Source organism: Pan paniscus, chromosome 11 (genome assembly GCF_029289425.2).
Source record: "Pan paniscus chromosome 11, NHGRI_mPanPan1-v2.0_pri, whole genome shotgun sequence".
NCBI lineage: Eukaryota > Metazoa > Chordata > Mammalia > Primates > Hominidae > Pan > Pan paniscus.
In genome coordinates this window covers 2,226,649-2,238,735 of record NC_073260.2, presented here as the reverse complement: position 1 = coordinate 2,238,735, position 12,087 = coordinate 2,226,649, and the positions used below count along the sequence as shown (strand labels likewise).

The 12,087-nt window shown below is 67.7% G+C and overlaps 3 protein-coding genes across 12 annotated transcripts in view; 1 reads left to right on the top strand and 2 right to left on the bottom strand.

Moving 5' to 3' along the window:
• GRIN1 (glutamate ionotropic receptor NMDA type subunit 1) overlaps positions 1 to 8,370 on the top strand; it is a 29,698-nt gene extending 21,328 nt beyond the window's left edge. For 2 of the 10 annotated variants that reach the window (XM_034929614.3, XM_034929616.3), the window contains 12 exons: positions 667 to 808; positions 900 to 1,027; positions 1,536 to 1,700; positions 1,779 to 1,897; positions 2,011 to 2,123; positions 2,198 to 2,346; positions 2,454 to 2,611; positions 2,777 to 2,938; positions 3,171 to 3,280; positions 3,371 to 3,516; positions 4,800 to 4,910; positions 7,025 to 8,370. In XM_034929614.3, coding sequence (XP_034785505.1) covers positions 667 to 808; positions 900 to 1,027; positions 1,536 to 1,700; positions 1,779 to 1,897; positions 2,011 to 2,123; positions 2,198 to 2,346; positions 2,454 to 2,611; positions 2,777 to 2,938; positions 3,171 to 3,280; positions 3,371 to 3,516; positions 4,800 to 4,910; positions 7,025 to 7,141 — 1,620 coding nt within the window. In that variant the 3' untranslated portion in view covers positions 7,142 to 8,370. Of the gene's footprint in view, positions 1 to 666; positions 809 to 899; positions 1,028 to 1,535; positions 1,701 to 1,778; positions 1,898 to 2,010; positions 2,124 to 2,197; positions 2,347 to 2,453; positions 2,612 to 2,776; positions 2,939 to 3,170; positions 3,281 to 3,370; positions 3,517 to 3,783; positions 3,828 to 4,799; positions 4,911 to 7,024 lie in introns of those variants that run through there. The other 8 variants (XM_034929615.3, XM_034929617.3, XM_034929623.3 and 5 more) reach the window with 5 other exon arrangements.
• Positions 8,371 to 8,373: 3 nt separating this feature from the next.
• LRRC26 (leucine rich repeat containing 26) lies at positions 8,374 to 11,236 on the bottom strand. The gene is made up of 2 exons (XM_003816997.5): positions 8,891 to 11,236; positions 8,374 to 8,805 (listed from the first exon to the last, which is right to left on the bottom strand). Exons 1-2 carry the CDS (start codon positions 9,576 to 9,578, stop codon positions 8,468 to 8,470), a joined length of 1,026 nt encoding a protein of 341 aa, XP_003817045.2. The 5' UTR covers positions 9,579 to 11,236; the 3' UTR covers positions 8,374 to 8,467.
• On the bottom strand, positions 10,475 to 11,717 carry TMEM210 (transmembrane protein 210). Its single transcript, XM_003817037.4, has 4 exons — positions 11,588 to 11,717; positions 11,289 to 11,424; positions 11,062 to 11,091; positions 10,475 to 10,792 (listed from the first exon to the last, which is right to left on the bottom strand). Exons 1-4 carry the CDS (start codon positions 11,673 to 11,675, stop codon positions 10,603 to 10,605), a joined length of 444 nt encoding a protein of 147 aa, XP_003817085.1. The 5' UTR covers positions 11,676 to 11,717; the 3' UTR covers positions 10,475 to 10,602.
• Between the last annotated feature and the right edge of the window lie 370 nt (positions 11,718 to 12,087).

Sequence of the window (12,087 nt, the reverse complement as noted above, 5' to 3'; positions counted from 1 at the left end):
GGGACATCAGCGGCTCCTCTGCTGGAGGGAATCATGTCTTTTTTTTTTTTTTTTTTTTGAGACAGAGTCTCGCTCTGTCGCCCAGGCTGGAGTGCAGTGGCGCGGTCTCCGCTCACTGCAAACTCTGCCTCCCGGGTTCACGCCATTCTCCTGCCTCAGCCTCCTGAGTAGCTGGGACTACAGGCGCCCGCCACCACGCCCGGCTAATTTTTTTGTATTTTCAGTAGAGACGGGGTTTCACCGTGTTAGCCTGGATGGTCTCCATCTCATGACCTCGTGATCCGGCCGCCTCGGCCTCCCAAAGTGTTGGGATTACAGGCGTGAGCCACAGCACCTGGCCGGGAATCATGTCTAAGCCAAGACTGGAGAAAAAGTGGCCAAGAGAAGGGTCCAGCTCTCCAGGAGTCTTTTCTGAGCCCCCAGCCCCCACCCCCCCAGGGCTGCAGGCAGACGATGCTGACGGTGGCTGGGGAGGACGTGTCCTGAACACTTGGGCTCGTGAAGAAGCTCCAGAGAGGGGCAGTGGCCGGCGGCGCAGGGCGGGGGGCGCGGGGGGTGCGTCGGGGATTAAGAGGGGCGCCAGGGGAGGCTGGGAGCTGAGAAGAGACTGCCGCCCTGGGCAGCCTTAGGTCGGTGGTCCAGGCTGGGTCTCCCCTTCCCCCCCAGATTGTGACGATCCACCAGGAGCCCTTCGTGTACGTCAAGCCCACGCTGAGTGATGGGACATGCAAGGAGGAGTTCACAGTCAACGGCGACCCAGTCAAGAAGGTGATCTGCACCGGGCCCAACGACACGTCGCCGGGCAGCCGTGAGTGCGCGGGGCAGGGCGCGGGGCGCGGGGCAGGGCGCGGGGCGTGGGGCGGTCTGGAGCCCAGCAGTTACCGCCCGCACCTACCCAGCCCGCCACACGGTGCCTCAGTGTTGCTACGGCTTTTGCATCGACCTGCTCATCAAGCTGGCACGGACCATGAACTTCACCTACGAGGTGCACCTGGTGGCGGATGGCAAGTTCGGCACACAGGAGCGGGTAGGCTGGACGGCGGGGGTGGGGACCAGCGTGAGAGGGGCCTGCAGGCGCGGTCGGAGTGGGTGGGGCATGGAGTAGGCGGGACTTGCAGATGGTGGGGGGTCCTGGGGTGAGTGGGGCATGGAGTGAGCGGAGCCTGCGGGCTGGGTCCTGGCGTGGGTAAAGCATGGGGTGGGCGGGGCCTGAGGGCTGGGGTGGGGCCTGACATGGGAGGGGCCTGAAGTAGGGGTCGGAGTGGGTGGGGCACGGAGTGGGCAGGGCCTGCAGGCGGGGGTCTGGAGTGGGCGGGACGTGGAGTGGGTGGGGCCTGCTGGCTGTGGTGGGGCCCGCCCGGCGTGGGAGGGGTCTGCGAGCCAGGGCGGGGCTGGAGTGGGGTGGGGCCTGCGAGCTGGGTAGGGTCTTGGGGAGAAGACCCCCAGAGTGCTCTAGGGCGGCTTCAGTCGGGGGTACCTGTGGCGGGAGCTGGGAGGACGCTGCCTGCATGCCCGCCGGCTCTGTCGCCTCGCAGGTGAACAACAGCAACAAGAAGGAGTGGAATGGGATGATGGGCGAGCTGCTCAGCGGGCAGGCAGACATGATCGTGGCGCCGCTAACCATAAACAACGAGCGCGCGCAGTACATCGAGTTTTCCAAGCCCTTCAAGTACCAGGGCCTGACTATTCTGGTCAAGAAGGTGGGCAGGGGCCGGGTGACGGGGTGGGGGGGAGTCCCTGGAGGGCCCGGGCCGCGCTGACCTCGCGTCCCTCCGCAGGAGATTCCCCGGAGCACGCTGGACTCGTTCATGCAGCCGTTCCAGAGCACACTGTGGCTGCTGGTGGGGCTGTCGGTGCACGTGGTGGCCGTGATGCTGTACCTGCTGGACCGCTTCAGGTGAGCGCGACCCGGAGCTCAGACACCTCCATCTGCGGGGCGCGGAGCCGGCGAGGGGCGGGGCAGGGCCGCCTCTCCCGCCCTCTCTCCCGCCCGCCCTCTGCGCCCCGCAGCCCCTTCGGCCGGTTCAAGGTGAACAGCGAGGAGGAGGAGGAGGACGCACTGACCCTGTCCTCGGCCATGTGGTTCTCCTGGGGCGTCCTGCTCAACTCCGGCATCGGGGAAGGTAAGGCCCCGCCCGGCCCGCCTGGTCCCGCCCCGGCCCTCTAGGGTCTGACAGAGCCCCCCGCCCGCCCACAGGCGCCCCCAGAAGCTTCTCGGCGCGCATCCTGGGCATGGTGTGGGCCGGCTTTGCCATGATCATCGTGGCCTCCTACACCGCCAACCTGGCGGCCTTCCTGGTGCTGGACCGGCCGGAGGAGCGCATCACGGGCATCAACGACCCTCGGGTGAGGCCTGGCCGGGCTGGGGGAGGGAATGCGAGGTGAGCTGGGGTCGGCCTCGGTTAGGGGGCCTGGGGAGCCGCCGCCGCGATCCCTGCCCTCCGACCCTGCAGCTGAGGAACCCCTCGGACAAGTTTATCTACGCCACGGTGAAGCAGAGCTCCGTGGATATCTACTTCCGGCGCCAGGTGGAGCTGAGCACCATGTACCGGCATATGGAGAAGCACAACTACGAGAGTGCGGCGGAGGCCATCCAGGCCGTGAGAGACAAGTGAGGCGCGGGCGGCCACCCTGGCGGGGCGGGACAAGTGCGGGGAGGGGGAGGGTGGCCTCCACCGGGCAGGAGAGCGTCCGGGCCGGGCACCCCGGAGGGCGCGGGCGTGGGGCTTCCAGGCTGGCAGGACCAAGGCCCCCGTGACTCCGCCTCTGCCGGCAGCAAGCTGCATGCCTTCATCTGGGACTCGGCGGTGCTGGAGTTCGAGGCCTCGCAGAAGTGCGACCTGGTGACGACTGGAGAGCTGTTTTTCCGCTCGGGCTTCGGCATAGGCATGCGCAAAGACAGCCCCTGGAAGCAGAACGTCTCCCTGTCCATCCTCAAGTGAGTGTCCGTGCGCCCGCGTCCCTCCTCCGCCCCTCTCCGCCAGAGGTGGACGCCCTCCCCAGTGCCAGACCACTCCGAGGCCCCCACTGATTTCCCACCCAGGCCGGGCGGGCGCTGCCCACTCCACGCCGCACCCCACCCCGCAGGCCCCGCCCCGCCCCCGCCCCCAGCTTGCTCCTTCCCGTCCTGGGCCCCGCCTCACTGCAGGCTCACTTGTTCCCACCCCCAGGTCCCATGAGAATGGCTTCATGGAAGACCTGGACAAGACGTGGGTTCGGTATCAGGAATGTGACTCGCGCAGCAACGCCCCTGCGACCCTTACTTTTGAGAACATGGCAGGTGCGTTCTCCTTCATCCATTCTCGGGTGGGTTCTCCGTGGGCTGCGGCCTCCCTGGCCAGCAACTGAGGCTCTAGGTCCCGGCACACAGGGGTCTTCATGCTGGTAGCTGGGGGCATCGTGGCCGGGATCTTCCTGATTTTCATTGAGATTGCCTACAAGCGGCACAAGGATGCTCGCCGGAAGCAGATGCAGCTGGCCTTTGCCGCCGTTAACGTGTGGAGGAAGAACCTGCAGGTAGGGCAGGCCACCCTCCGAGGCCTGGTGCCCAGGGCCCGGCCTGGCCACGGCCCTCCTCCATCCCCGAAGGCCGTGGCACTGGCTCTGGCTCTGGTGGGCAGGACTGGAGCTAGGAGCCATGGCCAGGGGCAGTGGTGAGTGCTCCCAGGGCACGGGGGCAGCACTGGTGGGGGGCTGCCTGCAGGTGGCTGCCCACTGCAAAGCCGGGGCCGAGGGAGGCCACGCACCCTGCTCCAAGCCTCCGCCTGGCCCCTCTGTCTCCAGAGTCGCCCGCCGGTACCCATTCCATAGGAAGGCAATCAGGCAGGGTAAGACAGGGGCCCGCCTGTGTATGGCACGTGAGTCCAAGATGCATTTTGCCCTCCGCCGACCCAAGCCCCTTGACACCCTTCGGAGACCCCCCCCCCTTTCCTGCTATGTCCTTGTGCTCCGTGACTCTAATCCGAATTGGGCCAGGTCCGGTCCTGCCTGGTGCCCAGGTTGTATCCATGAGAATTTGCCACCAGCAAGGGCAGCCACGGCCCACCTGGGACAGGGTGGGCAGTGGGCCTGTACAGGCCTAAGGGCTCGTGGCCCGCGGTCGAGTTCCGGTTCACTCCGTCTCTTCTCTTTCTCTGGGTGCCGTCCTGGAGCCTGTGTCCTGAGATGAAGCCGACAGTGCGGCCAGGGCTGCTGGGGGATGGGGGTTGCTGGAGGCTCCACACCTCTCATCCGCCCGCTCTTGCTCTTGGCCCCCACAGGTCCCCTGGGGACCTGGCCGCTGCCAGCACTGGCGGGCACAGGCCACCTGGCCATCAGACCTGAGGCCAGAGTCCCGGGAGCTGCCTCTGTCACTCCAATTCCACCTCGACACCTGCCTCCAGCCCTCGGCCCCTTCCTGAATCTTGGTGTGTGCCCCTTGGGGGTCAGTGGCCTCCACGCAGACAGCTGGTGTGGCCTGAGGGGCAACTCCTCCAGTCCTCAGAGGACTCCTCCTCCTCGGGACGCCTGTAAGCCAGGGCCACCCAGGAGCCAGGGAGCCAGGCGGACCTCCCAGGAAGAGCCAGCCGAGAGCCCCCAAGCCCAGCCCCAGCACGAGCAAGGTCAGGCCCGAGACCCCGGGCAGGAGAAGAGGCCACCCTCGAACGTCCGCTGTCGGCCCGTCTGTCCAGCACAGGGAGGCAGGCAGGAGCGAGGGCCCAAGTGGCCGGCCAGGCTGGGCAGCGGCCCACCCAGGAGCAGGCGAGGGCAGGTGTGGCCACCACCCTAGCCATCTAATCACTTATACATATTCATTTTAGGATAGAAAGAGTGGTAGAGCAGAGCCTGACCCTAAAAAGAAAGCCACATTTAGGGCTATCACCTCCACCCTGGCTTCCAGCTTCAAGAGGCGTAGGTCCTCCAAAGACACGGTAAGGGGGAGAGCACCCCAGTCCCGCGTCCGACTCCACCTGCCCTGCCCTGCGTGTGTCTCCCGCCCCATCACCCCGCCCCGGACCCTGGGCTCCTGTGGCCCACTCTGCCCCTGTCTCCCTGTGGCGGCCGCTCTGCCCAGCCCGCCCATGCTGCTCTCTCTCACTCTCTGGACCTTTCTCCCCGGCCCTCCTGGGTCCTCGGCTTTCCCCGTGTGTCTCCGTTAGTCTGCCCGCCCACCTCCCCTGCCATGACCCACACGCCATCTTGAAGCCTGTCATCTCGTTGGTCAGTCAGTCAGCCACACCACCTCTCGGGGCCAGGTCTGGGGCCCTGGGAGCCCAGCGTGGCCCCGTCCTGGACTCCTCAGCTGCCGGGAGGCCACACCACTTCTCTGTTATGTCCCCGTTTCTCTCGCCTCTCCCAGAGGGGCCCGCCGCCCTCACTTCGCCCCTGCGACGGCCCTGGAGGGGGTGGCTGTGATGTCCCATCCCGTCCGTCTGTCTGGCCACTGGCCCCGCCCCCCAGACACCTGTCTCACCTGTCTCACCAGAGCCATGCGTGTTGCATCTTCATGTGGTCTCTGTGTGGGCCGGGGGCTGGGGGCCGGGCCTGGGTCCGTCTGGGTGGACGGCTGGGGCCTGGAGTTGGAACTGGCCCCGGCCACAGGGGACTGTCAGGCAGGGAGTGGGGTGGGACCAAAAGGGGTGGCTCCCACCCCAGGCTGAGCAGGGGCCCTGCAGGAGGTGTGGCGGCAGCTCCCAGAGGGTCTGAGAATGGGAAGGGGCGGCCCCACAAGCCCTGGCCTGCAGAGCCCAGGACGACACTGAGGTTCCCAGACAGGGAGGCCTCTGGAAGGGAAACGACTACCTCAGCTCCTGACCCCAGCAACCCCACAGGGCCCACCCCAAAGAGCCAGGCCTTCTGCCCTTTGGAGCCCAGAATCCCCCGCCTCCTGCTTGGGGCAGCTTGTCCCTGTAGCGGATATGCACACTCGGACCAGAGGCCCCCAGAGCGAACCCAGCCTTGCTAGAGGCACCCCAGGCCCAGGCACCATGGTGGGGAGGGGCTGCCCAGAGAGGCAGCGGAGACCTCAGCCCCGTGGCCACCCTGCAGTCCAGGGACCAGTCTGGCCCACAGGAAGCCCCCAGCCCATAAGCAGCATCACCAGAGAGAAGCTTACGCCCGGGGGAGGAAGTGCGATTTGCAGCCACCCGCCCCTCAGTGCACCGGAAGCGGGGCAGACCTCCAGGGCACAGACAGGACTTGGCATCAAGCAAGCCAAATCCCGAGATGAAGCCACCAGGGTGCCCCAAGAGGGACCCATGAGGCCTGGCTGCTCAGCTTCCTGGGGAAGGGACTTGGCATGCAGGATGGGTGGACAGTGAGAGCCTGTAGGCCTGGGGGCCACTGGAGGCTCAAGGAGCAGGTGGAAGCACCATTCCTGGAGCCACCTCTGCTGCGGAAAGCGGGCAGAGCTGATGCTGCAAAGTCTGAGCCAGGAGTCCCGCAGGGAACAGGGAGGGGGAATAGCGCAGGGATCGTGGGCTGGGCAGGCTGGGGAAGAGGGGGTGTCCAGGCAGACAGGAGAAACAGCGATTTGGGGCAGGCAGCCACGGGGGGCAAGCACAAATGTCGTGCAGGTGATGGGCCACTTTCAGAGGGTGACACTGGGTCCCAGGGCCCTGCCTGGAGCGGGGCCAGGTGCAGCTCAGAGACCCTCATGGTGCCCTCCCAGGGACATGTTCCCAGCGGAACCCTCACCCGAGCCTCTCTGGGCACCAGGGACTGTCCTCTGGGGCCAGTTCTGGCATCACGTGGCATCTGGGGCTGGCCCCGCCCTGCAAGGCTGAACTGTGGGGGGCACTGCCAGCTGGGGGTCTGGGCAGGGGAGGGCAGCCCAGCTCCCACCTGGTCTCTGGGGCTGCGAGCTTATTCAGAGGGAGGCGTGGGTGGGGGGCTCCTTTGGGTAGGGTGGGGTCAGTCCGGCTGCGGAGATCCCCTGCCCCTGTCCTGTGGCCGGTCCGGGCCAGGGCGGCACTGGGCGCTGAGGGCTGGGGTCCCTGGCGGCCGGCGGGGCCAGCGGGTATTGATTGTTGGTTCTTATTTATAGAGCACCGGGGGTGGACGCGGCGCTTTGCAAAACCAAAAAGACACAGTGCTGCCGCGACGCGCTATTGAGAGGGAGGAGGGCCAGCTGCAGCTGTGTTCCCGTCATAGGGAGAGCTGAGACTCCCCGCCCGCCCTCCTCTGCCCCCTCCCCCGCAGACAGACAGACAGACGGACGGGACAGCGGCCCGGCCCACGCAGAGCCCCGGAGCACCACGGGGTCGGGGGAGGAGCACCCCCAGCCTCCCCCAGGCTGCGCCTGCCCGCCCGCCGGTTGGCCGGCTGGCCGGTCCACCCCGTCCCGGCCCCGCGCGTGCCCCCAGCGTGGGGCTAACGGGCGCCTTGTCTGTGTATTTCTATTTTGCAGCAGTACCATCCCACTGATATCACGGGCCCGCTCAACCTCTCAGATCCCTCGGTCAGCACCGTGGTGTGAGGCCCCCGGAGGCGCCCACCTGCCCAGTTAGCCCGGCCAAGGACACTGATGGGTCCTGCTGCTCGGGAAGGCCTGAGGGAAGCCCACCCGCCCCAGAGACTGCCCACCCTGGGCCTCCCGTCCGTCCGCCCGCCCGCCCCGCTGCCTGGCGGGCAGCCCCTGCTGGACCAAGGTGCGGACCGGAGCGGCTGAGGACGGGGCAGAGCTGAGTCGGCTGGGCAGGGCCGCAGGGCGCTCCGGCAGAGGCAGGGCCCTGGGGTCTCTGAGCAGTGGGGAGCGGGGGCTAACTGGCCCCAGGCGGAGGGGCTTGGAGCAGAGACGGCAGCCCCATCCTTCCCGCAGCACCAGCCTGAGCCACAGTGGGGCCTATGGCCCCAGCTGGCTGGGTCGCCCCTCTTCGGGCGCCTGCGCTCCTCTGCAGCCTGAGCTCCACCCTCCCCTCTTCTTGCGGCACCGCCCACCCACACCCCGTCTGCCCCTTGACCCCACACGCCGGGGCTGGCCCTGCCCTCCCCCACGGCCGTCCCTGACTTCCCAGCTGGCAGCGCCTCCCGCCGCCTCGGGCCGCCTCCTCCAGACTCGAGAGGGCTGAGCCCCTCCTCTCCTCGTCCGGCCTGCAGCCCAGAACGGGCCTCCCCGGGGGTCCCCGGACGCTGGCTCGGGACTGTCTTCAACCCTGCCCTGCACCTTGGGCACGGGAGAGCGCCAGCCGCCCGCCCCCGCCCTCGCTCCGGGTGCGTGACCGGCCCGCCACCTTGTACAGGACCAGCACTCCCAGGGCCCGAGCGCGTGCCTTCCCCGTGCGGCCCGTGCGCAGCCGCGCTCTGCCCCTCCGTCCCCAGGGTGCAGACGCGCACCGCCCAACCCCCACCTCCCGGTGTATGCAGTGGTGATGCCTAAAGGAATGTCACGCAGTTTTCGGTCTGTGTCGCTTGTTGACGCCGGCAGACAGTGTAAAGGGAGGGCAAAGGCATGGGGGAAGCTTCGAGCGCTCCAGGCGGCCGCGGCCGCTCAGGCTTGGGCGGCAGCGGCGGGGCTCCCCGGGTCCGCGGGCGAGGCACAGCCGTGGGGGTCGGGATCGGGGTTCGGGTCTGGCGGTCTCGGCGGGCGGAGGGCGGCGGTGCGGAGGCAGAGGCGGCGGCGGCGCGCACGGCAGGCGGTGAGCCCGGAGCCCAGCGCCAGGCAGGAAGCCAGGCTGACGAGGAAGGAGGCCGGCCCGAGCGTGTAGACCACGGCCAGGTCCCGCAGGGCGAGCGGCTGCGCGCAATGGCTAAAGGCGGCGTCGGAAAAGGCAGTCAGGGGGCTGAGCGTCAGGCGTCCCGGCCACACGCAGAGCACCGTCTCGGCCTCTGTGGGACACAGACAAAGGCGCGGCGTCAGGTGGCGGCTGCCGCACCGCCCTGCAGACCCCGACCCGCGTCCCCAGCAGCTCACCTGATGCGGGCAGCGGGTGCCGGCGCAGCCAGGCGCAGAGCGGGCGCAGCGCGCACCCGCAGCCCCAAGGGTTGCCGCGCAGGTGCAGCGCGTCTAGAGCGGGCAGGCGGCCCAGCAGCCCCGGCGCGAGTGCCGCCAGCTCGTTGTCCTGCAGGCTGAGTGAGCGCAGCAGCGGGAGCGCGCCTAGCGCCGCGGGCTCCAGGCGCGCCAGCCGGTTGCCGGCCAATGAGAGGTTGCGCAGCGCGCGTAGCGGCGCGAAAGTCCCTGGTGCCAGTGCTTCCAGCTGGTTGGCGCTCAGGTCCAGCAGCTGCAGCGCGCCCAGGCCCCAGAAGGCTCGCACATGCACCGAGTGCAGCCCGTTCTCGCGCAGGTCCAGGCGCTGTAGCGCGCCCGCTCCCGCGAAGGCACCTGGCGGCAGCGCACGGACGCGGTTGTGGTCCAGCAGCAGCGCGCGCAGGCGCAGGCTCAGGCCCGCGGGCACGGCGGGCAGCGAGAGTGCTGAGCAGCTGGCCAGGCCTCCCGGCACGCACGTGCACACCTCGGGGCAGTCCGGGGCGCCCGGGGACCCCGAGGGCGAGGCCGTGGCCGACACCTGGGCCCAGACAGACCAAGGCGACAGCAGCAGCGACAGCAGCAGCAACAGCAGCAGCAGCAGCGGCCGAGGCCGCGACCAGGAAAGGCCCCGCATGGGGGCAGCCCCCCGGCACCCGCGGTGGGAGGCCCGCTGCCTGTGCGTCCCTGGAGCCCGTCGTCCGCGGAGCCCGTTCCTGCGGCGCCTGCACAAATATTAACTCTCTGGCCCGAGCTCAGGCAGTTCCTGTCCCACGGCTGGATCCACGCTTGGGGCGGGGGCAGGGCAAACAGCCAACGCCCGGCACCGCCAGCCACCTGTCCGGGAGCTCCAAACTACTCTTGGCTCAGCGCCGGCCACAGCGCTATCAAGACCACCTCGCCCCGCCTTGTCCACCACCGGGCGCCCGCCGAGCCCTGACCTGAGCAGCAGGACACCGCCCACCTGCACCCGCCCAGCTCACGGCTGCGACAGGCGCCCACACGCAATGCAACCCAGAGGTCCTGCTCCTCACCCGTCTCGACCCCACCCAGGCTCCGCAAAGTGATCCCAACGTGCACATGCGGAGTGGCCCCCACGCAGGGATGGTCCCATTCCCATGCTGGATGGGGCCTGGGTTGGAGACAGGCCTTGGGGTGGAGGGAGACAGCACACCCGAGGCAGGAGAGGCGTGCCTGCCCCACCCCTCCCCCCCAGGACTCTCCTGGGATAGAGGTACAGACCAGTGCAGTGGGGCAGGGGTAGCAGCCCAAGTCCTCCTGTTAAACCCAGCGCCTTTCACAGTTGCCAGTTGCAGGTCCTGTTCTAGGGGCTTTCCAAAGCTGGGTGCAGGAAGGAGCCGGGCTGACCAGCTGTGGCAGAGAAGGTGGAAACATTAGGGGTATGGCTTCCTGCCATGGGGCAGAGGAACAGGGGAACTTGCTGTGGGGCCTGGGCACCCTGCTTTGATGAGACCCATATGCGCGTGCACCCCCCATGATGCAGCCGTGAGGGGTGTGAGGGCCTGCAGGGAGGACGGTGCACAACCACTAAACAAGCTTTAATTCCCCTCCCCCAGCTGCCCTCAGGAGGGCCTGCAGGGAGGACAGTGCACAGCCACTAAATACGCTTTAATTCCCCTCCCCCAGCTGCCCTCAGCCCTCTACTCAGGTGGTAGGGGCGGGGGTGGTGGCGGCTCCTCTGAAGAAGCCTCCATGGGGATGGCCACAAGGCTCTGATCCTCTAGTGGTGGCACCATGGAGACCTCCAGGTCAGCGTCCATCAGCTGGGACTCCACGTAAACCGGGTGCAGGTCCATGCGATCTTCCTGGACCCCAAAATTCTCCACCAACCTGCATGACGGGCCGGGTCATCACGAGCTGGTAGTGTCCTTGTTCCCCCAGGACAGGCCGGCGTCTGGGACAGTGCACCCCCACAAAGGGCCTCCCTTGGGACAGCACCCCTCCTCTTCCAGGGACAGCACCCCTCCTCTTCCAGGGACAGCACCCCTCCTCTTCCAGGGACAGCACCCCTCCTCCAGGGACTCCCTTGGGATAGCTCCCCCCGCCAAGGGCCTCCCCTGAGACAGCGCGCCTCCCTCGAGGGCCTCCCTGGTGCTCACCTGTTGTCCACTTGTCTCGGGCATGTTTCACTGAGGGGACGAAGGCCAACATGAGTCCTGGAACAGTGCTGGGCCCCCGGACCTCCCCCAACACACGCCTAGGAAACGCCATTCCTACCCCAGGTGACGGCCCACCCAGGGGGTAAAGCCCCTCTTGCAAGACCAAGGGCCCAGGGCGGCCAGCCTGGCCTCACTCCCATCCTCTCCCGGCCCCAGGGTTCACGCACCCCTTGGCCCGCAAGACACCAATTGCCACGATGACGAGGGCACAGAAGCAGCTGGCACTGATGCCCGCCAGCACCACAAGGAGGGCGATGAGGGCCTCGCGGCTGAGGCCAAGGCTGCATTCACAGTAGGTTCCAGCTGCAGAGACAGGGCCACATGGCCACGGGCCGGTCACCTGCCTGCGGAGGGCCCCCAAGTCTGCCCCTGCCCTGGTAGCCACCAGAAGGACACCAGAGCTCCCGCCTTGCCTGGGGAAGGGGAGCCATGGCTGGGAGCGGAGTGCAGGGGCAGGAGGAGGCACCTGCAGCAGGGATGAGCAGAAGGGACAAATATGTGAGGCCCAGGAGGCCGCCACGCAGGCAGGACACAGGCCAGGGACCGGGGGCCATGTCCAGCCCTGGCCCCACTGCACACCTCTGACGGAACTGTTGGAAGGTGCTGACTTCACAGTAGGACTGTGAGGTGGGGGTGGGGGGGCTCACAATGCCAGTGTGTCATTTGCCCTTGGGCACCGCAATTCAAGGAGCCATGGCCAAGCAGCTCTGGGAATGAGACAGGTAGGGTGGACAGAGGCCTGAGAGCCCAGCCAGCTCAGGCCAGCTCTGAGGCAGAGGCAGCAGTGGGGCTGTCCTGGTCTTACGGGCAGTCCTTCAGTGGTGTCACCGTGTTAGCCAGGATGGTCTCGATCTCCTGACATTGTGATCCGCTCGCCTCGGCCTCTCAAAGTGCTGGGATTACAGGTGTGAGCCACTGCGCCCAGCCAAATCCTTCACAGTGAAAGGGGGTGGGCAGCACTCCAGG

Excerpts from the sequence above, each read along its gene's own strand:
- LRRC26 (XM_003816997.5), bottom strand. The coding sequence starts at position 9,578 with ATGCGGGGCCTTTCCTGGTCGCGGCCTCGGCCGCTGCTGCTGCTGCTG. Across the intron at positions 8,806-8,890 it reads GCACCCGCTGCCCGCATCAG|AGGCCGAGACGGTGCTCTGC; the intron begins GTGAGCTGCTGG and ends TGTGTCCCACAG.
- TMEM210 (XM_003817037.4), bottom strand. The coding sequence starts at position 11,675 with ATGGCCCCCGGTCCCTGGCCTGTGTCCTGCCTGCGTGGCGGCCTCCTG. Across the intron at positions 11,425-11,587 it reads TCTGCTCATCCCTGCTGCAG|CTGGAACCTACTGTGAATGC; the intron begins GTGCCTCCTCCT and ends CTGTCTCTGCAG. Across the intron at positions 10,793-11,061 it reads CCGAGACAAGTGGACAACAG|GTTGGTGGAGAATTTTGGGG; the intron begins GTGAGCACCAGG and ends CCCGTCATGCAG.